This window comes from Cajanus cajan, chromosome 6, assembly GCF_000230855.2.
Source record: "Cajanus cajan strain Asha chromosome 6, NIPB_CcT2T_4, whole genome shotgun sequence".
Classification (NCBI taxonomy): Eukaryota; Viridiplantae; Streptophyta; class Magnoliopsida; order Fabales; family Fabaceae; genus Cajanus; species Cajanus cajan.
In genome coordinates, this window is record NC_138522.1 from 61,093,652 (window position 1) to 61,118,113 (window position 24,462).

At 29.5% G+C, this 24,462-nt stretch overlaps 2 protein-coding genes and 1 pseudogene across 2 annotated transcripts; 1 reads left to right on the forward strand and 2 right to left on the reverse strand.

Moving 5' to 3' along the window:
• Positions 1-2,741: 2,741 nt before the first annotated feature.
• LOC109796385 (protein SMALL AUXIN UP-REGULATED RNA 12 pseudogene) lies at positions 2,742-3,119 on the forward strand (annotated as a pseudogene).
• A 4,685-nt stretch (positions 3,120-7,804) lies between these two features.
• Positions 7,805-10,256, reverse strand: LOC109797712 (uncharacterized). The gene has a single exon (XM_020357830.3). The coding sequence runs from the start codon at positions 10,059-10,061 to the stop codon at positions 8,658-8,660; it is 1,404 nt and encodes a 467-aa protein (XP_020213419.1). The 5' UTR covers positions 10,062-10,256; the 3' UTR covers positions 7,805-8,657.
• Positions 10,257-12,043: 1,787 nt separating this feature from the next.
• LOC109796673 (adenosine kinase 1) lies at positions 12,044-14,931 on the reverse strand. The gene is made up of 12 exons (XM_020356420.3): positions 14,779-14,931; positions 14,612-14,665; positions 14,425-14,471; positions 14,131-14,162; positions 13,939-14,040; positions 13,775-13,842; positions 13,528-13,604; positions 13,322-13,419; positions 13,178-13,248; positions 13,026-13,092; positions 12,742-12,925; positions 12,044-12,452 (listed from the first exon to the last, which is right to left on the reverse strand). Exons 1-12 carry the CDS (start codon positions 14,859-14,861, stop codon positions 12,310-12,312), a joined length of 1,026 nt encoding a protein of 341 aa, XP_020212009.1. The 5' UTR covers positions 14,862-14,931; the 3' UTR covers positions 12,044-12,309.
• Positions 14,932-24,462: the final 9,531 nt, after the last annotated feature.

Consider the following 24,462-nt stretch of genomic DNA (forward strand, 5'->3'; position numbering starts at 1 on the left):
TGAATAAATAGTATATCTATTACAAAATTAATTTCACAAGATCCACAGAAGGGCTTTTCAAAAACATATACTTGACCTATGGTCCCTCTTATATCTGGAAAACTGTTGCAGGTTGTGTCAAATTGGACATGCTATTCTTTTCAAACAACCAAGCACGACCCACTTTTGTCTTAAAAGGTCAGTATCTTGGGTTTCAGTGGTCTCTGAGCATTTGTCTAAGGAAAAAGGGAATCTCAAACCCCATTATATACAATTATTTCAGTACAAGTGCTAAAAGTTATTCTTCATAGAAAATTAAGTTTCCATCTCCCTTATAATTTTGTAATTATACAATGAAAAGTATGATTTTAAAAACTACCCCACCTTTTCATCAACCTCTCTCAAGTCTCAACCAAAGCAAAGTGGCAAAATGAACTGTCCTGGCACAGATTTTTCGGTTCTTTGATTTTTTCAGTTTATACTTTTGGTTACACTTTTTGTATTATGTCATGTACTACAATGCTATGATAAGAAGATCAATAAGGGGTTGAAACTAGAATCTGAAACCAATACCATTGAGTTGAATGTCAATATCCTAGTTAAGATTTATATAAATTCTAAAGATCAATGAATTTTGCATGAAAAACCGGATTGCGGGAATCAAGTCAAACATGTCTCATATATCGATGGTCAAAGATTTCAGGGTAAAGAACTGTAACACTCATTCTTCTGTCTGCAACTGTACATGTTTTCTTCCATCCCTTATACAATGTATAGCCCATATTCTTAAAGAGATCCAGATATTTTATTCTTATAATATAATGAAAATTTTTATATAACTTTTTTGCTTTTTTATTTTCATTACATTATTCATTCTATCTCATTATTCTTTTCTCATCACTTTTCTAATTGTAGAAAAAATATTAAAAAAAAATAGATTCTCATTCCTACGTTCGTGAGAGCTACGTGGGGACAATAAAACTAATTACAAACCCATTTTCCTAGAAGACTGAATAAGTAACATTTTATTGTACGGATAGTATCCTCCATAGGCTTATTCCATGCAAAATGCAAGCTTTTGCACATATAACAGAATAATAAATTCAAGGTTATTAAGATAGTCCAAGTAAGAATAAAAAAATTCACATCAATACATGCTTAGAAAAAGCACCTAGAATTGACACACACACCAACGTTCATAGAAAGTGCCTAATTAGTTCTATATTGAATACAATTTAGAAATAATTTTAAAAGTTTCTTTATTAAAAATAAAAAATATTTTTCAGTAAAAAAAATTCTCCAAAATACTTTTAAATTTATAATGTTCTTAATATAACACAGAAAAATGTGAGTAGCACACTTTCTGACATGCATGTTTGGAACTTCTCATGTTTATTGATCTGTGATACAAGTGTAGAACACATAGGAATAGTTATATACTAGAATATATTTTTTCTTGCATAAAGTTTATTAAATTTTCTTTTGTATATTTCTCTCTTGTAAGATAAAAAGAAATATGGAAAAAAAAAATGGAAATTGAATAGAAAGAAGTGGGTTTGCACTTCACCCAAGAAACTTTATCCCATTCCTCATTCATATCTTATCTTTTCCTCCCCAAGTTGTGGGGTCTGAACTTTAAGAACTTCGACAGGTCAGTCATCAGGCACCGGCCTTCAAAAATTACAGAGAAAGACACTGCCCTTACATCCTGGGAAAGACATTAACTTAATTAGAACATTGAATTACAGTGTAGTTTTTGTTTCAGTAAATATTTGAATCATTTTTAATAATGGATGCTCATAATCTAGCTAGGTAAGCTATACACTCTAACACTGTGTTTGGATTTAGGTTTTCAGAACTGAAATTGTGCGTTTGAGACTAAACATGTTTTTAATTGGTGACAAATGTAGATATCTGGCACAATTTGCATTTGTAGCAAATACCCGACTTCTTTCACAATATAAAAATACTACTTTCATTCAATTTTAACTTAAGCTTATTGAATCAAAATATTCCTAAATTAAACATAATAAAAACCAATTTTAAGAATTCATAGCTGAGAATAACTCTCCCTAGCTCTGCAATTTTCTATTCTACTTGCATGCTCGTAGAATTTCGCAGGAAGGTGCAATGCTATAAAAGGAGTTATGACGCCAAGGTCAGCAAAGTATCTGACACGGTTTAGAATAATATATATTGGATATTGATGTATCCCAAGTATCTAACACAACTAGAATAATATATATCAGATATTGATGTATCCGAGATTATTGCACAGGCAAAAGCTACGACGTATCATGTCAACCATTTACTGTGTGTTTGGCTTTTAGTTGAAGGGTATATATTGTAGTATAACTTGTCTCAAGTAAAAATAGTTTAAAAACAACCTTACAGAAGATGATTAATATCGTTTAAGAAGATTGTACCAACTATGTTTAAGGGTATGGGATTGTTTAACCTCACTAATTAAGTTATTAGCAAGTTTTTGAACACCGTGTGGTTATGATCAGGATAAATTAACAGTTTAACCTCACCTTAAAATTTTTTAACCAAGGAGGTCCCAATGTTTACACCATGATATATATTTAAGTTTTTCAATTTAAGAAAAAATTATTAACATTTAAGAAGCGCGTGGTTCACTATTATCTAATAAAAGCACACACCCATGCATTTGTACTTGGCATGCCGCAATTATATATACCTTTTCATTTTCCGTGTACTGCATGTACTTTTTCTCCCTCTCTCTATAATTGAGTTTCAGCATGAAGGGAAAGTTTCTAAGAGGGTGCCTTAACAAGTGGAAGAAAATGGGGAGTCGAGTAATCCATTGTGCTGCGTATGGTTACTGCTGCTCATGGGAAGTGTGGACATCCATGCATGAAGGAGACTCCATCCCCAACGATGTGCCAAAGGGTCACTTGGTTGTGTACGTGGGAGAGCAACATAAGAGATATGTCATCAACATTACGTTGCTCAACCATCCTCTCTTCAAGGCCTTGCTGGATCAAGCTCAGGATGAGTATGATTTCGTTGCAGACTCAAAGCTCTACATTCCTTGCACTGAGCATCTTTTCCTCACTGTCCTTCGCCATGCAAGCTCTTCTCATAATCAACAACCACTCTCAGTCTTCCATCTCTAAAATGTTTGGATAAACTTTTCCAAAAAAAAAACATTTATAAACAAGAAAGTAGGAAGAAGAAAAATGCAAGTTTCTCAATGAGTTAAATTTAGTTTGAGTTAAAAATAAGTTTTTGGTAATATAATATTTTTTTTCAGTACTATGATCTTGCTATTGAGATAAATATCTATTGACTTTAATAATATAATATAAAACAACTTCAATATATTAATTTATAATAAATTAATTTTAACTTAAGAAGTTTATTTTATCTTTTTTTTTATTTTCTTTTATAAGAGGTGTTTTTCGGAAAAATATTATCCAAACAAAATATATTTAGCCATATAATGTCGTATTCAGGAATGGTGAGTTTCTGTTCTGTTTTTAACATGCAGAGTTGGTAAATTGATCAAATTGAGGGAAAGTCAGTTTTCCCATAACAAGTTAATCTCTATAACAAGTTTTCCAATATTTTTAAGTTGTGTAATATGCTGACTAAATATTACTTTCTTTTCTTGTAGTTTAAATTATGAAAGTAATTTATAATTATAATGTATATATTAAAAAAGATAAAATAATAATAATAATAATAATAATAATAAATAAATAAATAAATAAATAAGTTGGAACTGCCCCCACAAAGTTAAAGGTGGATCTGTAAATAAAAAATTATTTGTGTTGGAAATCAAGCATTAAATATTTGACATGATGAACGGACATATTTAAGAGACAAGGAATCCACAAATGTCAACGAACATTTTGCGATTAAAGTACAGGGGCATAGCATTATGTTATGGATCTAATACTGTAAACTTAGTGTGTCGATCATACTCAGTGGTGTAACCATAAATAACTAAATATCAACAAAGATTGTAAAATAGTAGCAATTAAATTTCGGTGTTTAAGATCCAAACAGTGACTATAAACGTTTCTTGGATCTTTGGTCGATCTTTGCCCCCATTAAGTAAAAGAATTAATTATAGGCGTGATGATTTAATCTTAAATAAATGATTAACATTAATTTTATTAAAATACAATATATTAAGTGGTATGAGAAATGGCAAACAGTCTGATATTTACAATTTCTAAAAGAATAAACCCTCATTTCAGCAACTTAAAATTATAAGTATCAATTACTTTAACCCTTGATTTTATTAAAATACAACAATAATCATCGCTTACATAAATTTCCTTTAGTCCCTGTTTGTATCAGAGACTTTTAACGGTGATACGTTGCTTATTTTTTCTTTCAGCCACACATTCTATAAACAAAATGAGCATCTCCACTTTTTTAGTTGCTTCTATAAGCAACTCTTGTAATTGGTAACAGTACCTTGTGACAAAATCAAGATGACAAGATAAAACTTGCGTTTGAAATGATCTTACAAAAGTGTGCTTTGCATTGAAATGAGTGCAAATGCCGTTTGAGTGGGATAACAAACAGAGCTTTGGGGAATCTTAATTATTCGGAGTTTCTCACTTTACTTGTGATGTTAAGTGACACCATGTCGCATCCATGAAAAAAGTTGTCTTCTTATCCAACAAATTCTGTTGTTCTGCAGATGATAACTCACATGAAGAGTTTGTAGCAGAATCATTGAGCCAAAAGATATTTGCGAAGATTTTCCATCAAAATCTTTTGGAGCCATCATAGCAAGGAAAACTTCAACAGTTTTTCTAATCCAGATAGCTTCAAACACTTTTGCTTTCGAACATTATAATCTAATATCATTCGGCAACTGATCAAGTGCTGCCTTGTGGCCTATTCATCCAACTAATTCACTTGAGTTTCTATATTTAATACATAAATTATTAAAATCAAATTTAATTTTGGTTATTCTTGTATCTAAAATATTTTCGAATATCTTTCAATAAGTATACTTCAAGATGACTATGTATTATATATATAAAATATGTTCTTCTTTCTAATTACTTTTTAAAATTGAAGATGAGAATAGTTAAAATCTTCAAATCTTAAAGACATCATTATTTGGACAATTGTATAAAAATAAATATTATCATTTTTTTTTTATTCATCTTCGTGATCATGTTGTAATAATTATATATACATATATTATATGTTTCACTCATCCTTAACAATCATGTTGAAAATAATGGTGTGTATGTCCCTTAAAGCAAATATTTTTATTTTTGTGTTAAGAACCTCTTCTCAACTTTGAATTTCATGAGATTATATTTAAGTAATCAAATTTAAATGTTTCTTCTTCATCATCTTATATTAAAAAGGCAAATGCATATTTCTTGACATCATTCCTAAAGCTTCCATTTTTCTTCCTTGGAATGGCTTGGATATATCATTTAACAAACTTTTAAAGTGTAGAATTTATCTTTTGGCAAGGAGAATTTAGTGCACTTGTTCTTGTCTTTCATTTATGACTATGATGTTTATTATAATTGTCTTTCATCCTTAGCTAGAAAGCATGTCCTTAACCTCTATAATTGGAACTTCTGAAACATTTAACCATGATCGAATGAGTAGTATATCTCTCCTCATCGTAATCCTTTAGATAGAATAATTACTCAATTTTTATCTTCGTTAATTATAATCAAGTCAATTTGGGAGAAAAATAAAGAAACATAAGATTCTAAACCCCATTGATGTTTGTGGTTGTTTATTAGAATAATTTTTGTCGCTACTCATCGTTGAGAATAAAAAATGTATTCATTTTAAGCCCAATATTGCCTATATATGGCATTTGGTTAAAAGAAACCAAAGAATGAAAATTAGGATAATATCCCCCATATTGACTTATGGGGAGAACTATGGAGGCATCACAGAATTTTTAATATTTTAATTATTTGATCTTAATTTGCATCCAGTTTATAAAAAAAAAAAAGGATTATAGTAATTGGGATACTGTTGGAAGCCAAAACCTCATTTGGTGAAGTTGGAAGCCATGGATCAACCGTTGCAACGTACAGGGCAATGAAAATGCTATGAAACTATTAACGGTCAATTTTGCTTTATTACACAAATGATTTGCAACATTCTGGTCGATATCAACCATTGCAAGTGGTGAAAATCCCACAATCTGCCTTGCTTAACTGACCCAGCTCCAGTCATGCTTAACTTTCCATACTGTATTATTATTTATGTATTATGCCCTACAAATAAAAGAGAACTAAGGTTGCTCTTCTTGCAGCCCACATTAAAGTGGGTTCCAATAAGGGTTACTCTCTAAAGATGATTTTGGTGTACTTAAGTTAATCAATAAAGTATTAACAACATTCCCATTGGAGTTGCTCTGAAGGTATTGGGAATTTAGGACATCGTTGGAAAAAGAGTTGATCCAAATAGGCATGGATCATATTGGTCTTCATCGAGGCAGATTGAAGGGTGTGGATTATATTAACACAATTTGATTCTGGTGGCCTCTAGTTTTACTTTTACACTTGAATCTGTAAACAAGAACAAGAACTATTGCCTTCAATGGTGAGGATCTTGCTTAGGGCTAGGGCGATCCTAGCTGCTCCCCACCCTCCCCCATTTTTTCTTATAACAGTTCTTTGAAACCTGACTTGGTTCTGTACTTCATAATTGTTATTCATATGTGCTTGAAGCTGTTTTACAATTATTTTTCGCTTCGGGTTTGCATTTGGAAACTTTCCTTAGAATGTGTTTGCATGCACATTTGTAGTACTGGTATGCTTCAAAGAAATAAAACACAAATATTGATTATTTTTCGTTCGATTGAAGACAAAATGAAAAGGTAAAAGTTGATTTACAAAAATATAATTCAATTTTTTATTTGCTTCTATTTTTCGTCCATTTAAACTTCAATCCATCCCCTAAATTTTCTTTTTATCGCTCCAAATGTAGCATAACACAAAAATGGTGAGCCGTTAGTAAGTGCATTTCGGTAACTACCACAAAAACTGACTATTATGCAAATAATTAAGAACCGGTCACTTCCCCTTCTTCGCAATGGCCATTTTGTAAGTCAGTTCTAAAGCTACCTGGTTCAAAATGAACTAGACTATCGATCAGAAAACCCAGTTTGCCCATAAGCTAATTAAATGACACACTAAACAATAAAATACATGAAATAGCAATTAATGCAAAAACAGATAATTGGAAAGCAATAGTCATGTTTCTAATCCTCCAATTTACCAACAGAACTACTATACCATTTGATCCCCCAACCCCTTAATTTAATCCCTTCATTGACAAAAACAAAATGGTAATAAGAAACCCTATAAAAACAGAAATCCAAAGAATGTTGATTGCACTTATTTTTCATGAAGAATTGGATGAAAAATTAACCTGCATTGCTATTGATGGGATTGTTATGAGCAATAGGAGGAGGGGGAACCTTCAAAGAATGTTGGTTTTTCAATATCACATAACCCTCAATATTGCTGCCTTAGGGAAACCACCCTCAAAAGACAGTTTAAGTGAATCATTGGAACTCGTACATCTACAATTTGATTTTAAATTTCACTAATTTCAAGGCCAGTAACTGGAATCCATTCAATCACATATAACCAGAAGGAAGACTATACCATTCATAAAATTGCAACCAAAATGCATTTGCACACTGTTTATATCACAAATCTCCTTCAGGTAATCCCATTTCAGCTAAAAAATACATCTATATACATCAAAACCCACATTCTTCAATCAAAGGTAAAAAGTAGTAAATTCAGGATGCCAAATGAACATAAAATAAACATACCAACCATCAAACAGAGAACATCAACTATATACTCTGACTATTAAAACACAGTTCTTCAATAAAACACAAAGCTGATACCAGCCACACAAGTCTTGTAGAACTAAACACATAGCTCTTCAACAATTAACTTGAACACTTGGAATGCCCCTCTGATATAGCCCTAATTTTGTTATCAGCCTAAGTTTTTCTCTCATTCAAACATAGCCAAAGTAAGTCCATGATGCAAAACAAGTTTTATGAACTTTCTACAAGATGATTTTATACATACAGAAAATGTAAAGGCTTGCTTAGAAAAAGATGTAGATAATCATACAAAACTAACAAAAAATTAACTTAGCATGATCAGCCTTCTTGGAGAATTTCTAAAAGGGGAAAATCAATCCATAAATCGCTAACAATTTTCCCTGTTCTCTCTTGCAGATTAAAGAGCTTTCAATGTTTGTAGATGATGCCCCAGTCATGCCACCCATTGTCCAAACAAAAACAAAAACAGAAGTGCTATGCAGCTACTGTCATCACAACATAACTCCACCTTGCATGGAGAAAAATCATTACCATTCCTGATTTCTCAAACCTTGTAATTTGTGACTATCATCACCAACACATATCGAGTGAACTAATTAAAAAATTCCATGAATAATATACATAAGAACTATCCTCATTCAGAATATACACAAGTATATTGCCCTTCTGGTGAAGTACACATTTGACACATCATCGATGGTGACAAAACTATAGAATGGCGGCAACAGCCAACAGCAACTGCAAAAGTGGGAGAGACACGAACCTGTGAAACATTGCTGCTACTTGTGCATCACAATTAAAAAAAAGTCATCCATCCAAATCCAACCACCTCCAAGTATCATCTGTGACCCTCAACCAACCCCTCCAACTCCCTCTGCCCAAACCTCCTACCCTGAAGTTCAGCGTCCCTACACCGTGCCGCAAAGTAAAACAAGAGCCAAGCAACCATGAAGTAAACCTCCATGGTTGACTGAAACATCTTGGCGAACGACCTCCCGAAGACTCTGCCCAAACCCCACCTCACAAACGACCCACAAAGCACAGCCTCCAAGCACTTCACCTGAATAGCTTGATTCAACATAGTAGATATCAGATAACACCCTTCCTTCACAATCTCTCTCCCACTCTTCCTTGAATCCACAATGGCAACCCAAGCATCAACAGAGAATATAAAAGCCACAAAAGTATCCACCAGAAACCAAGTAAACAAGAACCCAGAAATCTCCCTCTCAAACCCTCTAACCCAGGGCGACATAACCGAGAAGGGCATCAATTTCAACCTAACAAACAGCTTGAAAAACGAGTACTGATCCTCAATTTCTCCGAAATACCACAACCCCAGAATCTGAGTCAACGCATCCCTCACAGCCCAACGCATCAGAATAAACCCCGAAAGCCTCTTGAGACCTAACCTCGAGCCATCCCAAACAAGACCAGTAACAGAACTAAACCTCCCTATAAGATCGTTAACAACAGCAACGAAAACAACACCAAGCACCCACGAGTACGTCACCAGAAAAACCAGGATCACCCAACCGTACGCGGCGGAGAGGAAACTCACCAGAAAGAAGAGCGCCGCCGCGTCGCGCCGGCCCACCTCCATCCCCTTCACGAAGAATTGCACATCCACGTTCCCCTCTCTCCTCTTCTCCAATTCCTTATCCTCACCGCCGCGGTCTTCGTCGTCGCGAATCGCCGTCAATGGAGGGGATAATCCGTCGGTGTTGAAGGAGGTTCCGGAGCGGACGACCTCGGAAACCCTAATTCCGTCGTCGGAGAGGAGATCGGAGAAGGCGGAGGTGGCCGGAAAGGGGTGGAGCGCGAGGAGAGTAGCGTTGGCGGGGGGCTTGGCGATGGAGCCGAAGAGGGAGCGGGCGTCGTCGTCGTCGCCGGAGAAGAAATCGTCGTCTAGGGTTCCGACGCGGGTGAGGTGGAGAAAAGGGCGGCGGCGGCGGAGGGCGTGGGCGGCGTTGGGGGAAGGGAGGTCGTGACCGTGACCGTGGCCGTGGGCGTTGGTGTTTCCGGCGAGGTCGAGGCGGGAGAGGAGGGCGCGGAGGGAGGGGTCGCGGTCGATGAAGGCGGTGACATGGGCGGTGCCGGTTTCAACGAGGGTGCGGAAAGAGAGGGTGAGGAGTGAGAGGAAGAGGAATGTGATGAGGTTTGAGGAGAATGAGTTAATTGATTCTCGGAGAAGGTGCGAGGTGCTACGCAGCTGCTGCAACCGTGGGTGCTGCTCGCTCATCGCGATTCCAAACCTTCCTTTTTTTGGGGCTTCTTCTTCTTCTTTTTTTCTCTTCTTCTTTGCGAGCGATTTCTTTCCACACGGTTAAGACAAGAGACAAGAGACAAGGTGGTGCCTCCCTATTCCCTAATGCCTATGCTATGACTCTCCCAAGGCCAAGGGACCTTCCTTCACGCGCTTCGCTAGGCCCGTGCTTTCAACGCTCTGCCTCAAATCAAATCCAACAACTCCTCCTCCTGGATCGTCCATCATGGGCTTGGGCTTCCAAAATTCAAAATAATCATCATAAAATACTAACTCACTCTCTCGATCATAAATTGGTGACCACAAAAACATTGCAAGCAAAAGAAAAGGAACACGAATATGAAAAGTTCGTTTGAAATATATAAATAAATAGTTCAATTAATCAATACTCCGTCCCATTCTTCGAAAATGGCTCCAAAATTTAAAGATTCACTTTTACGCAAATACTTCATGCAAGTTTCTATTAGGACCGGTGATAAATATTTATTTATTGTTAAAATGGAGGCAAAAAAACTGTAAAAAATGATAATTAAAAAAAAACTCAAATATGTATGTTCATTGAGAAAACCGTTTAATGAGTGATGAAATCATTTCGATATTAAACTTATTCAGCGAAAAGTGGAAGGTTAGAATAGAATAATGACATTTAGCAATAAAGGAGACATGAGGAATGGTAATATACTCCCTTCCAGTATTATTAATTAAAATTTATAAAATTAAAAGGAAAAAAATATCATTAAATAAAATATAAAACTTAACAAACTTTTATGGTTTTTGGCAAATTTTAATAAATTAAAAATATATTTTTAAAAAAAAAAATGTGTATCAGGCTATTATTTAACTAGTATTTGTCGGGGAAATTAAGGTTGATTTGTATGAAATCTGATAAAGCATGTTATAGCGATCCAGCTGCATAAAAGTGTCAATGAATTGGTAATTTGGTCTAAGCAAAGGCATAATAAACCCTTTGCACACGTTAATAAAGTGCTTTGAGGCCTGTCTGATTCTTGTTGCCTGATAAATGAGGTCCATATAAAAAGCATGAGATCCAATAGATAAAATACCATCTTGACTTATTGACTCTTTCTATATTTACTCTTTTCACTAATTACTTTGAATTGCAAATTTAAAAGAAAAAAAAAAAATATATATATATATATAATAATATATATTTAAAAGAATATATATATATATTTATATATATATATATATTAAGTAATTAATTTTCCTTAATGTCATAAATTTAAATTTTATTTCAAAATTTTAAATTAAACTATTTAAATAATAATTATATTTAATAACATCACACCTAATTCTGAGATGATTTAATGTACTTTTTTTTTATAATAATAAGTTTTGATTATAACAAAGAATGATTCTGTGTAAAATTAAAGTCAACCACCAATTTTTTGAGGATCAATATATGCATCAATTTAAATGTTTTATTAATATATTTGTACAATATATAAAGAATATAAAATTAACAATTAATGTATCTTAAAATAAGTTTATGTTTCTTATAATTAAAAAAAATACTAATTTATTTCTTACGAGGGAGTGACAAACAAACCATCATAAACAAATAATCAACTTTTTGTAAATATTAAAAATAAAATCTTATGGGGCATTCTAGTCGATTTCTAAAATCACTAACCCGGCAAAAAAAAAATGATTTTTAGGAAATTTTGCCAATTTCAAGCATTTACAAAATCCTGTCTCCAAGGACCCGTCTATGACGTAATTATGCATTTTTCCATATAAAAACTACAAACAAAAAAAAAGTTATTATTTTTTTCTTAAACTAGATAATATCTTCGAAATATATTATATTATAACTTTCTCAAACTTTATCAATCGGCCGTTAAATGACACTAGAAGTGGCAAGTTAGACAGAGTCTAAGCACAATAACATTGTTTAATATCAAATAAAATAGACTCGATAACAAACTCATCAAAAATATGAAACGATGTCCTAATAGGACTGCAATATAACAGTTGAATTATTTGTTTCCTTCCGCTGAAAACTTTTTCCTCGTTTTCCCCATTTGGTATTGGAAATTCCAAATGCAGTTATACTACAATAAAAAGGTTTCTTAACAATCACAAACAGTTTCATAAAGCCAACAGATTCGAGAGAAAGAACTCGATGAAAATCAGAAAAATCCAAAAGCAGTAATACTGCAATTATCAAAATACATCAAAAGGTTTCCTAACAATCAAAAACTCAGTGAAAATCAGGCTTGTCTGGGTACGTGCAGCCAGACCTCTGAATGACAACGTTTGCTGCATAACAGCCACCTCTCACACATTCTTCAATGGGCTTCTCCAGAATCAATTGTGAAAGAAATCCTCCAACAAATGCATCTCCTACAAACACAAAAAAAGGAAGATAAGTATATAGCAATGTTTCCACAAACTAATCCACTCTACCCCAATCAAGTTTCCCCTTACTCAACAAGCAACATCCAAGTCCTTCCTAATGATTTTGCACTTCTATCTATAGGTGCTATCCTCCAACTAATCCACTCTACCCCAATCGAGTTTCCCTTACCACCACCATGGAAAACCAGAATGAGATCATTTATAAGAACATAAATGCATAGAAATTATATACGCAAGTTCCACATTTGAACTCCTAAAAGTAGTAGCCCAGTACCTGCTCCATTTGTGTCAACTAGTTTCTCTTTAGGCAAAAGTTCCACAGGGAACTTTTTCACCTTACCATCCTCAGCAACACAAACAGGATCTGCACCCTGTGTGATAACTGTTATCCTTTTGTGCGTTCCCGATGCCTTTGGCCACTGGGAAATCTTTAGAGCTATCTCCTCGACATTATCAGTCTAGAAAAAAGGGAAGGGGGTCAAAAGATGTACGGGGTTAACTATTTAACATTCAACAGTTCAACACCAATTGCAAGCCTACAAATTTGATGTGGTTTACCTCCCATCCATGAACTTTAGAAAAAGTTCTTGCTTCAGTCTCATTTCCAAAAACAAAGTCTGTATACCTGAATCACGTAATGGGCACCCTTAAGAAAAACATATATGTAAAATTTCATTCTTTTAATTTATTTATCAGAAATGGATCCTTACGGTAGAGCTTTCTCCTGTACATCCTTGAAGAACTCACAGATAAAAGGGGCAGAAAGGTTCATCGAGAAAATCTGCATACAGGAATAAAATTAAAAATATGAGAAACTGACAATAGGGAACACCAATTTTTCAGTCGTACTTAACCTTGTTGTTTGCAGCAGCATGCTCAGCAACTAACTGGATAGAATCTGGTGATACAGTGAGGAAAAAGCCAGCAATATAAATATACTTGGCCTTTTCAACTGTGTGAGGGAAAATTGCACAATAAAAAATGTCAGTCCTCCAAATTATTCAGATATAAAAAGGAGACAGAAATAAAAGAGAGCCTGCATAGACCAACAACAGGGTACCTAGTGCCCAATTCTCTGGTCGCTTCAAATGCTCGGACTTGTAGCAGTTTGCAGCTGCTAAGTTAGCCACAAGAGACCTGTATTCAGATGCAATCAAATGTAAGGTTTCAAAAAAAAAAATTTGGAAACAAGTTAAAAATGAATGTATATACTTTCTTTAGAAATTAGAAACAGCGTACAAAGTAATTCCAATTGGTAAAAAAGCAACACACAAACAAAAACCACAGGGAAAATCTGATCATCCGACCTTTCGCCACCAAGTACACATACAGCACAAGTTCCAGTAGGTGTAGTTTCATCTTCATAATAGTGAACCTGACGGATGAATAAATAAGTTTATTACTAAAAACAGCCACTATACAGAACAACATGACAATGAAAGGAGAAGATAAATCATAAGATTAAACCTACATTTACACCAGCAAGCTTCGAGTTCTTCTTCATCTCTTCCCCAAACTTATCCTTTCCAATACTGCCCATATAACTAGTTGCCCCGGGCACTTGAAGCATCCACTATAAGAGACAAAATTAAAGGTAAACATTACTTTGACTAAACCAAAGCTACTATAAATTCAGAGTATTGTTAACAAGACCGATACATACTTGAGCAACCTTGATTGAATTCTGAGTGGCACCTGCCAGCACAAAAAAACAAAATTGTAGAAATTGTCATGATCAAAACGTGCACACTTCCATTCCACTGCTGAATTTTTTTTTTACCAAATTTGGTTATGATGTTAAATATTAAGGACATGATTGGATGCAAGCTAGAATCACATTCTTAAGATTTTCTACCGGAAATAAAGAGTATTTTTAAGTTGAACGTTTTTAAACTTAGATTCAAACCGGCTCTAAAGCAATTATCCGAAATCCAATAATCTAGATCTAGTGCAGTACCTCCAGCAATGTACTCCACGTTAAATTTTTCGCCCATTTCTTCATACCTGCGATGATTGTAATAAATGAACCAACCCACAAAAGATATCACATCTAACAAAGCTTCATAAATTCTAGCAATCACACTCAACTATACAAAACGACATCGCGGTAGGGCGAATAACGTAACGCAAAATATCTTTCTTACATAGGTTTGTGCTTGTCCTCCGCAAGAATCGCGTTGTTCAAGGTGATACCATACCTGCCACACACAAAAACAAGAAGAAGAAAAAAATCATGAATCATTCAAAAGCGAAGTAAAGGATTGGCGATGTGGTATGAAACGGTGTCGTGCAGATGAAAAGAAAAAGGTACTTCTCTAAGAAGGATTGGTCGACGATGGCGGAGATGTCGAGAAGAGGGTTGCCCATGCCGAGGAGAACGCCTTCGGAAGCCATAGTGAAAGTGATGAAAGCAAACGCCCAGATCTGCTGCCCAAGACAATGCAATGCGTATTTATAACTGCTTTCGCCATTTCTTAATTTGTTGGGACTTGGGACTGGGTTCGGGTGTATCAGTATCTCTGTTGGGCCCACCTAGATATTCTAAATTTGTATTCTTATTTCACCATTTTCTGTATTTTCTCATCAACTTTTCAAATTACTTTTAAAAAAATTTTATATCTTACTCATTTCATTTTGTCTATGTGCTTAGTTAATTGATAATATAATATTAATTATTAATATAATATATTGATTATTGAAGTAATATATTAATTGTTAATATCATATGTGAATGATAATGTGATATAATACTTATTAAATTAACATCCTATGATAATGATTTTAGATTGTAAATAATGACATATCAAAAAACATAGATTGTAAAAAAATGCAATTAAGTCTTGAAATTTTGTATGAATTTTCACCATTATTATATTTTTTTTTCAAATAAGAAGCGGTAGTTTTTAATGCATTTCTTTGAATATATTTATTGTTGGATAAAAATTATTTAAAATTTTAAAATTTATGAAAAAATATTAAATAAGATGTGTGATTCATCATATTTTATATTTTTTTATTTAAACTGATAAAAAAAGCATTTAAAAAGCGTGTCAATGCCACGTTCCTAACATTTATTTCTTAAGTATTAGTGTATTTTGGTTTAAAAAAAGAAAAAGAGAAAAGAGAAAAATATTTTCTTTTTACAATGTTTGATACAAGAGAAAGTAAAAGAATGAAATGATATGGGCTATAAGATATATTTTTAAGTATTTAAGTCATTTCTCTCTCTCTTATTAAATTTTTTCTCCAACTCATTTATCTTTCTTATTAAATTTTTTCTCTAACTTATTTATCTCTTTCTTATTAAATTCTTTCTTTAACTCATTTCTCTTTCATCTCTCATGATGTCTCCCCTCTATCTGAATAAATAAAAATTAATTAATAGAAAAAATAAATGAATTGGAGAATGAAATTAATAAGAGAGATAAAATATTTTATTTTTATTTAAAATTAAATTAAATTACTATAATATCTTTTGTACGAATTAACCAAATCAAAAGAAATTAGTAGTTTTTTTTTCCTAAAATTTTGGTGTAGGTTACTAACATACTCCCACTAAAAAATAGATGGGAGTACATTAACATTCCCCATATATATATATATATATATATATATATATATATATATATATATATATATATATATATATATATATATATATATATATATATATATATTAGTTACTAATTTATTTAGTTTTTGGAGTACAATTTCTTTTTATTAATTCAAAATGTAAAATTTATTTAATTAATTTAACTTATATATAATTAGAAAATTCAATCAATATATCTAAGTTAAAAAGGTGTCACTAACATATGGAAAAAATTGCGTGAAAAGGAAGTTTCATTATCATTCCAGAATCGATCCAAGCATAAGATTAATAAGGTTTTTACTTTGTTTCTTGAAAAAATATTTCGCATTAATATTTATATAAATTTTTCAAGACTTATAATTTAAAGGTATTTTTTATTCTTAAAAATTTTCTCTAAAATATTCATTTATAAAAAATATACAAATATAATTATTTTTTTCAAAATTTATATTTAAAATATAATATTTTTTTATTAAAAATATTATTATTAATTAAAAATTTATTTTAAATTTTGTTTTAGGACTAATAATATGTTAGGTTGACTCGTACAACTGATAAATAATTTGATATTAAAGATTTTAATTTTTGGTTGTTTGTCAGACTTACTTTTCCCGTAATTTTTAGTATTTTTGTGGAACTTTTTGGTTCCAACTTAAAATGGGTTCTACATTTTTCATATAAAGTGAATCTGACAATGCAAAATTTATGTCATGAATAGGTCAAAAAATACTTCAACATTATGCCTCCAAAAATTGAAAATAATTAATATTTTAAAAAATATTAACTCAATTTTGTAAGTTAGAGAACAAAATTAATATTTAAATAAAAAACTGATACATATTTTAACAATATGAAAGAAGATCAAAAATATATTTTAGCAAAAAATAGTGTGTGCAAAAAATGTGTGTTTATTACACATTTTTTTGCACACACTATTATTAGTTGAAGAAATTATATATATATATATATATATATATATATAATTATCAAAGATTCTTTTAAATAAAAAAAAGAGATTCATGAAAGATTGAGATCTTCTAATAAATTTCAATTAAAAATAAGGAACATGTTCAAAAATAATGTATTAGAATATGTTGTTAGCATTTTTTGTGTGTAAAATATTTTAAGGACAATTTGGAGATAGTCTAAGACTATAACATTCAATGTCCTTACTCATTTTCTAGATTTGAGAAGAATTTGAAATTTGAGTTGGTTGTCATGATTCAAATAATGGGATTTTGTGAATCATCCTCTGACTATTAAAAAATTAATATTTTTTAATAAATTTATTATAAAATAATTATTTACTTTAATATTTTATAATTTAAATTATTGTTTTAATTATTCAGAATGTATTTTGGAATGCCATTCAAACGTTTTATCATTTTCCTATTATGAGTCTTATCTTTAAGAGCTAATAATTGGTGTATTTGTTCAAAATGTGAATGGAAAGTAAAGGAAAGAAGGCGTCCGCACCAGACGATATAAGCAAACGGGGAACAGAGTTGTGTTTAAAACGTGAATGATATAAGATTGGTTCTTTTAAAATTGAATTCGTAGACTACATGTAAAATTGTTCTAAACACTCTATTTTTTAAAATCTTGTAATAGCCCGATAGACTACTCTACTCAATACAATACATTTATTATGCAATGCAAAACACAAAGTCATCAATTACATTCTTATGCAACAATTATCTTAGAACTCATGCAAAATATATATATATATATATATATATATATATAAAAGGTGCAAAAAATTTAAAATATTTACTTCATATAAGATTAAAAAACAAAGTTTTTTATGGGATACATTTATACCATGTACATATATATAATATATCTCAAAATAATCAAGTACTATAAACATAAACTTTATCATAAGTCAAGCGTCTATATACAACCATACTATATCATAGTAGTATAAACAAAATTGGTCATCTCTAGCATGATCATTCACCTACAAGCTAACTATGAAAGTTAATTTTGTCATGCTCTTATATCAAGTATGATTATTACAATTCAATTATAAGAAAACCAAAGAATAAGCTTGTGAAATAATCAACATAGTAACAATAAATAAATTTATAACTTATACGATATAAACAACTTCAAACTAGTTCATAACACAACATCAATTTATCATCATAATTTACAACTTTTAATCATTGAATACAATTTACAACATGCGCAAAATTATCAATATAAACAATTAATGTTTTGTCTTGTATATCAACTTATGCAGATCTCCTACAAATGATTAGTTTAATTTCTCTCTCTCTTTGACTTCTCATTGAGCTTTATGAATATACGAGCTTACGAAATTTATATTTAAAAAAAATCTTATATGTCATTTCCTAAACTTAATCAATTTTTGACCCTAACTAAAAATATCTCAATAACAACTTAACTTTTAAGGGTCGTTGATCCTTACATCTTTAAAACAACAACAATTAGAACAATAATTAATCACATACTGCATAATTAATGAATAAAACTCAAAAATCACTAGTGTTACAATTCCATTTACGAAATCAATTATGCATGTGATTGATTTTGTAAGTGCTTTTCAAATTGGTTAAATAGAAACTAATTTTAAAAATGAATCCCTTATTTACAAAAATGTCAACATGTCTCTTTTAAAATTAGTTTCATTTAACCAATTTTAAATGTCAATGTCGTATGCATATTTTTTACTAGTGACCTATCATCAATACTGGAGGAAAAAAGAAACATGGGGCTATAGTCTCTCTTATTTTTTTTCTTAAACGTATTAAAATTGCTATAAAAATATTTTCATGACCTCCTTAAAATTTATAAAAACAAATGTATAAATTGATAGATAAAAATGATTATGTTAGTTTACCTGTTTGGCACAAGTTTTTTTTTTTACTTTTCCAAAAATAAAAATTAGGAAAATTAAGGGGCCTTTGGTGGATGATAAATTTTTTCATGCTTAGGAATCACAATTTATGAGAATTAGGGGTGAAAACGAGTTGAGTTGAGTCAAGTTTAGTCCAGTTCAACTTGACTCAATAACATTTGGCTCAGCTTGTAATTTGACTCTATTTCAACATAAAATCTTTGTTTTTTAGCTTGAACTTAATTCGATTTAGACTTGTTAACAACTCAATTCAACTTGTTAGCTCATTAGCTCAAATTACATAAGCCAAATCTCAAAATTTTTAAAAATCTTGTATATTACAAATTTTTAATTTAATAATAAATTTTAGATAAAATATTTTTTTAAAAGAAAAAAACATAACCTATTCTATTGATTTTTGCAAGATTACAAGATATGACCTTGAAGAAATATAATTACAACTAAAGTCTACATAAATTAAAACTATTTCACCTTATATAAAATAATAATAAAACTCAATTTACACCCATCAAATTCTAAAATTTCTACCTCAATTTCAATTCATTTAGTTTATGAATCAAGTCCAATGAGTTAATTGTTAAATTGAGTTTCAATCTAGTTTCAAGTTGGGTCGGTTCATTGTCACACCCTTATTGAGAATCATAAATCCTAGAATCATAATTTCCATAAATGATTAAATATATTTTGTTGGTCATAAATATTTTTTATAATGTTTATAAATATTACTTAGAAATCAAAGATTTTTACTATAACAATTAAGTAAATTAAGACAATATAATAGTTTTACTACAATAAAACATTTATTTTAATTTGAGAATGTTAGAATCTCACCTACTCCCATGTGAATAGTTTTGTAGGAAACATTGGTAAAAATATTTTGCGAAATCAAACGACTATTTAGTTTCTCATGTTTGGTTTATCTTGTAAAAAAGAACATTCCTAAAAAACATTGTTTATCAAAAACGTTTTTTTAGACAAGTTTTTCACCAGATTGTTCTCATAGGAAGGGTGAGAACCTAACATTTTTTATTTAAACAGAAAGTTTTATTCTAATAAAATATCATGTTATTTTTATTTTCATATTTAATACAATATATTTTTTTATCTATAGACAACATTTATAAACATTTTCAAGAATACTTATGATTAACTAAATAGATTTTAATCATTCTTATGAATCATAATTCTCAAGATTTATGATTCTTATGAATATTGGACATGAAAAAAAATTCTCATGTATTAAATGCTCTGTTAAGAAATGTAAAAGAAACAAATTTTAGTATGATTGATATATCATGTGAAAGATATATATATATATATATATATATATATATATATATATATATATATATATATATATAAGTTAATCACCTATATACTGTCAGTATAAAGTTTTTTTTATACTGACAACCAATTATATCTCTTAATTATGCCATGTCACTGTAAACACATTTACTTTTAACAGTGACATGACACAATCAAGAGATATAATTGATTGTCTGTGTAAAAAAAACTTTATATAGGGAGCATATCAAGTGAAAAAAAAATTATTATGAAGAGGATTAAAATATAACCCTTAAATTAATTTTTCTCACTTGATACGCTGAAAATTAGGGATTCATAAAATTAATCTAAGGGTTATATTTTAACCCTCTCATCTCTCATAATAATTTTTCTCTCACTTGATACGCTCCCTGTATATATATATATTATGTTGAAGGTCCGCATATAAGTGTTAATTTTTATTTGTGTTAGATCAAAAAATTTTACTATGTCCCTACCTAATCTATACAATAGATAAATAAAGATTAAAAAAAAAATCAAATATAAGTATGTTTGATATACCATGTGATTGAAAGAAAGACAATAAATAAATAAGATATTTATGCTGTTGAAGTGTCCCCATATAAGTGTTGATTATTATTTTTTCTCTCTCAATATTTTTTTTTCCTTTCCATACGTAATCTAAATTAATAAATAAATGATATATATACTTTTTTCCTCTTAAAACATGTTAGTAATCTACAGTAAAATTATTTTTCATGCTTTTACGATACATATCTTGTTATCCTTCAATTCATCTAAAATAACTACTCATTAATAACTACTCACTCCTCTAAAATAAAACATTTTTTTCATATATTTTTTTTTTCGCTCTACCAATTACGATAAATTTCTTTCAAACTACTATACCACAACAATATATAAATAAGGTATTTTTTTTTATTTATACATATAAAGATATAAAATATCTTAGCTTTGTTATTATTTAATAAAAACATTTCAATTATAACATACTTATTATATTAATTCACCAATTCCCATAGCAAATTATAGTAACTAATAATTTTTTTTTTTACAATTATTAATATTATTCGTCATATATTGTTGTCTTTTTTTTTTATTCTCTATCACTAACTATAATTAATTTAATGCTAAAATAGTTAACGAAATAAATAACATAACTAAGATAATTAAAATAACAAATAATAATTTAAATTAAAATAATTAAAGATATTTATACTTACATCATTTATTAAGTAATATGTTAATTATTTTATACAAATAACGTAATTAATGAATTGCATATATTTTTTAAAAAAAGTTTAATATATTATAAACAATATTTTTTATTGATTTTAATATTGTTCTTATTTTATAATTCTCAATCTAATAATTTAATTTTAATATTTTAATTTTCTAAAAAAATATAATTGTCTTAAAACACTTAATAATTTACTTTCAATATATTACCTTTATTTTTAGAGATTACATTATAATTCATCCAAATTAATGAATTGAAATGTAAAAAAAAGCTAAATAATAATAATAATAAAGGTACGTGAACATCGAGGTAAGTTATAATATTAAAAAAATATAAAATTATTAAAAATAATTTAACGAATTAACAAGTAAGATACAATAAAAATCACTGAAATCATTATTCTTAATATAGTTAAAATTATAAAATCAAATTACATATAATTACCTCATTTATACGAAATAATAAATATATTAATTAATTAAATTATGCTTACAAAAATAATTTAATCACCTTTATTTAATTTATTCTTTATTATTTAAATTATATTAATTAATATTTTTATTTCCTAATTAACATATATCTATTACAAATACAAGTTTTTCTATAGTGCAAAACATAATAACATATTAAAAAGTTAGATAGAAATTTTTTTGCCAAGTCATTCAAAGGCGTGTTTGTTCGTGTAAAAATGAGACAAACGTAAAATGATTAGTAAGTTTATTTTGTTTTTCCAATTGTGATATCTCTATTGTTTAGAGTAATGTTTTAGCTTTTCCTTTTGGGGGTTTGTGAAAATTGAAAATCAAAGGTGTTCCATGGTGGGTTAAAAGTGATTATTTTCACTTAGGATTGCAATTAAGGTTTTCTTGTCCTTTGGATCATTGAGTAGGGCTGTTCAAAAAAACCAAAAGTTGAATTTAAAACTAGACCAAACTATTTAAAAAAAAACTAGAACCAATTATAATAAAATTGAACTGAATTTAATTTTTAAAATAAAATTTAAAAACTGAACCTATTTTTTTAAAAAGGTTTGGTTCAAGTTCACTAAAATTTGGGAGGAATGCTATACACGTGACCTTTCAGTATTCCCTGTCTTCAGTTGGCTAGCTATTGTGTAGTATTTGCGCTTTTAATTTGCCGCGTTGGCTCTTTTATTTGTGCTTACATGTTTTTTTTTTTTTTTTATTACTTGTGCTTACATGTTTGGAATAAAAGATAATTTAAAAGATATAAATAAAAATAAATAAATTATAAATAAAAAAAATAATATTCAATAAATTCTTATTTATAATTTTAGTTAATATTTTATGAAAATTTACAAAAGAATGAAAAAATAAATTAATAATATATCATATTTTTCTCTTTATATTTAATATTATGATATTTTTTAAAATTATTGGTTGATTTTTATTAACTAATAAAGAAATTGATTATTAATTAATTGTTCATTATTATTTTATTTTTTAAAACTAATAAAGAATCAGATGCAAGTAACAGAATTAGAATTCTGGCAAGTTGGGAATTCTGGCAAGTGGTGGTTTATTTCTTAAAACTAGTTAAAAACTGGTTTGGTTATAAAACTGGTTTTAAACTGATTATAAACTTGTTTATTAAAGTAGTTTAATTTTAAAATAGTTTATTAAAGTAGGTCACATAATTTATAAACCAGTTTATTTTATTAAAATGGTGTGGTGTAATTTAGTGCAGTTTTTTTTTTAACTAAACCATGCACCCCTATATTTGCAATTACTTGTTTAATTTTATTAATTTTAATTCAACCGACAAATTTTAAACGTAATAATTCAAATTAATGACTTTCTAAATTAAATAACTTCTAAATTTTTTTGGAGTACAAAACAATTTTGAATTATACTCAATTCACCTACTCATTAGTTATTCATATTGTGTTTGAATAATAAATTTTAAAAGAGTAGTTTATTCATTTATATGAATTTGAAATACTTTTGAGTAAAATCTCTTGTTTGGATAAAAATTTTATTAAAAAATCTCTCTCTTTCTTTTCTTTTATCCTCCTTTTTTTTCATACATACATATATATACATACATATATATATATATGTGTGTGTGTGTGTGTGAGATGAGAGATCTGTTTACTCTAAGAGTAAGTTTATTTAAACTTATTCCGTTCAATAACTCATGTTTTATATCAAATTTCAATGATCCAACCGTTGAATTTAAAGTTCTTAATATATAGATCAAGTCTATAAATTTCTATAAAATTTGAAATTTATTTAATACTTCATTTCATTAATTCAAATTGACGGATAATCATAAAATTAATTTATACGTTGTTTTGAATTAATGAAACGAAGTATCAAATGATTTTCAAAATTTATAAAAAATTGTAGATTTGATATATGTATTAAGAACTTTAAATTCAACGGTTGAGTTGTTGAAATTTGATGTAAAACATGAGTTATTGAATAGAGTAAGTCTAACGAATTCCTTCTCTTTAAAAATTTGCAGATTTGATATATGTATTAAGAACTTTAAATTCAACTGTTGAATTGTTGAAATTTGATGTAAAACATAAGTTATTGATCGGAGTAAATCTAACGAATCCCTCCTCTCTCTCTCTCTCTCTCTCTCGCTCTCTCTCTCGCTCTCTCTCTCTCTCTCTATCTCTCTCTCTCTCTCTCTCTCTAAATTATTAAATATTTATAAATAGCCTTTTATAACGTTAAATTTAAAGTTTTAATATATGTATATGTATAGAGAGTTTAAATACTTTTTTTTAGTTTCTAAACTTTTTGAATTTTTACTTTTAGTCATTGAATAAATTTTATTTTATTATAGTCCTAAGAATTTTCTTTCATGAACAAAAATTTTTAATAGTAGAGACCAAAATCTTAACGGAAGAAAAAAAATGAAAAAATTAAAGGACTAAAATTAGTATAAAAAAAATAGAAACTAAAAGTGAGAATTAGCAAAAGTTCAAAGGTTAAACATATTT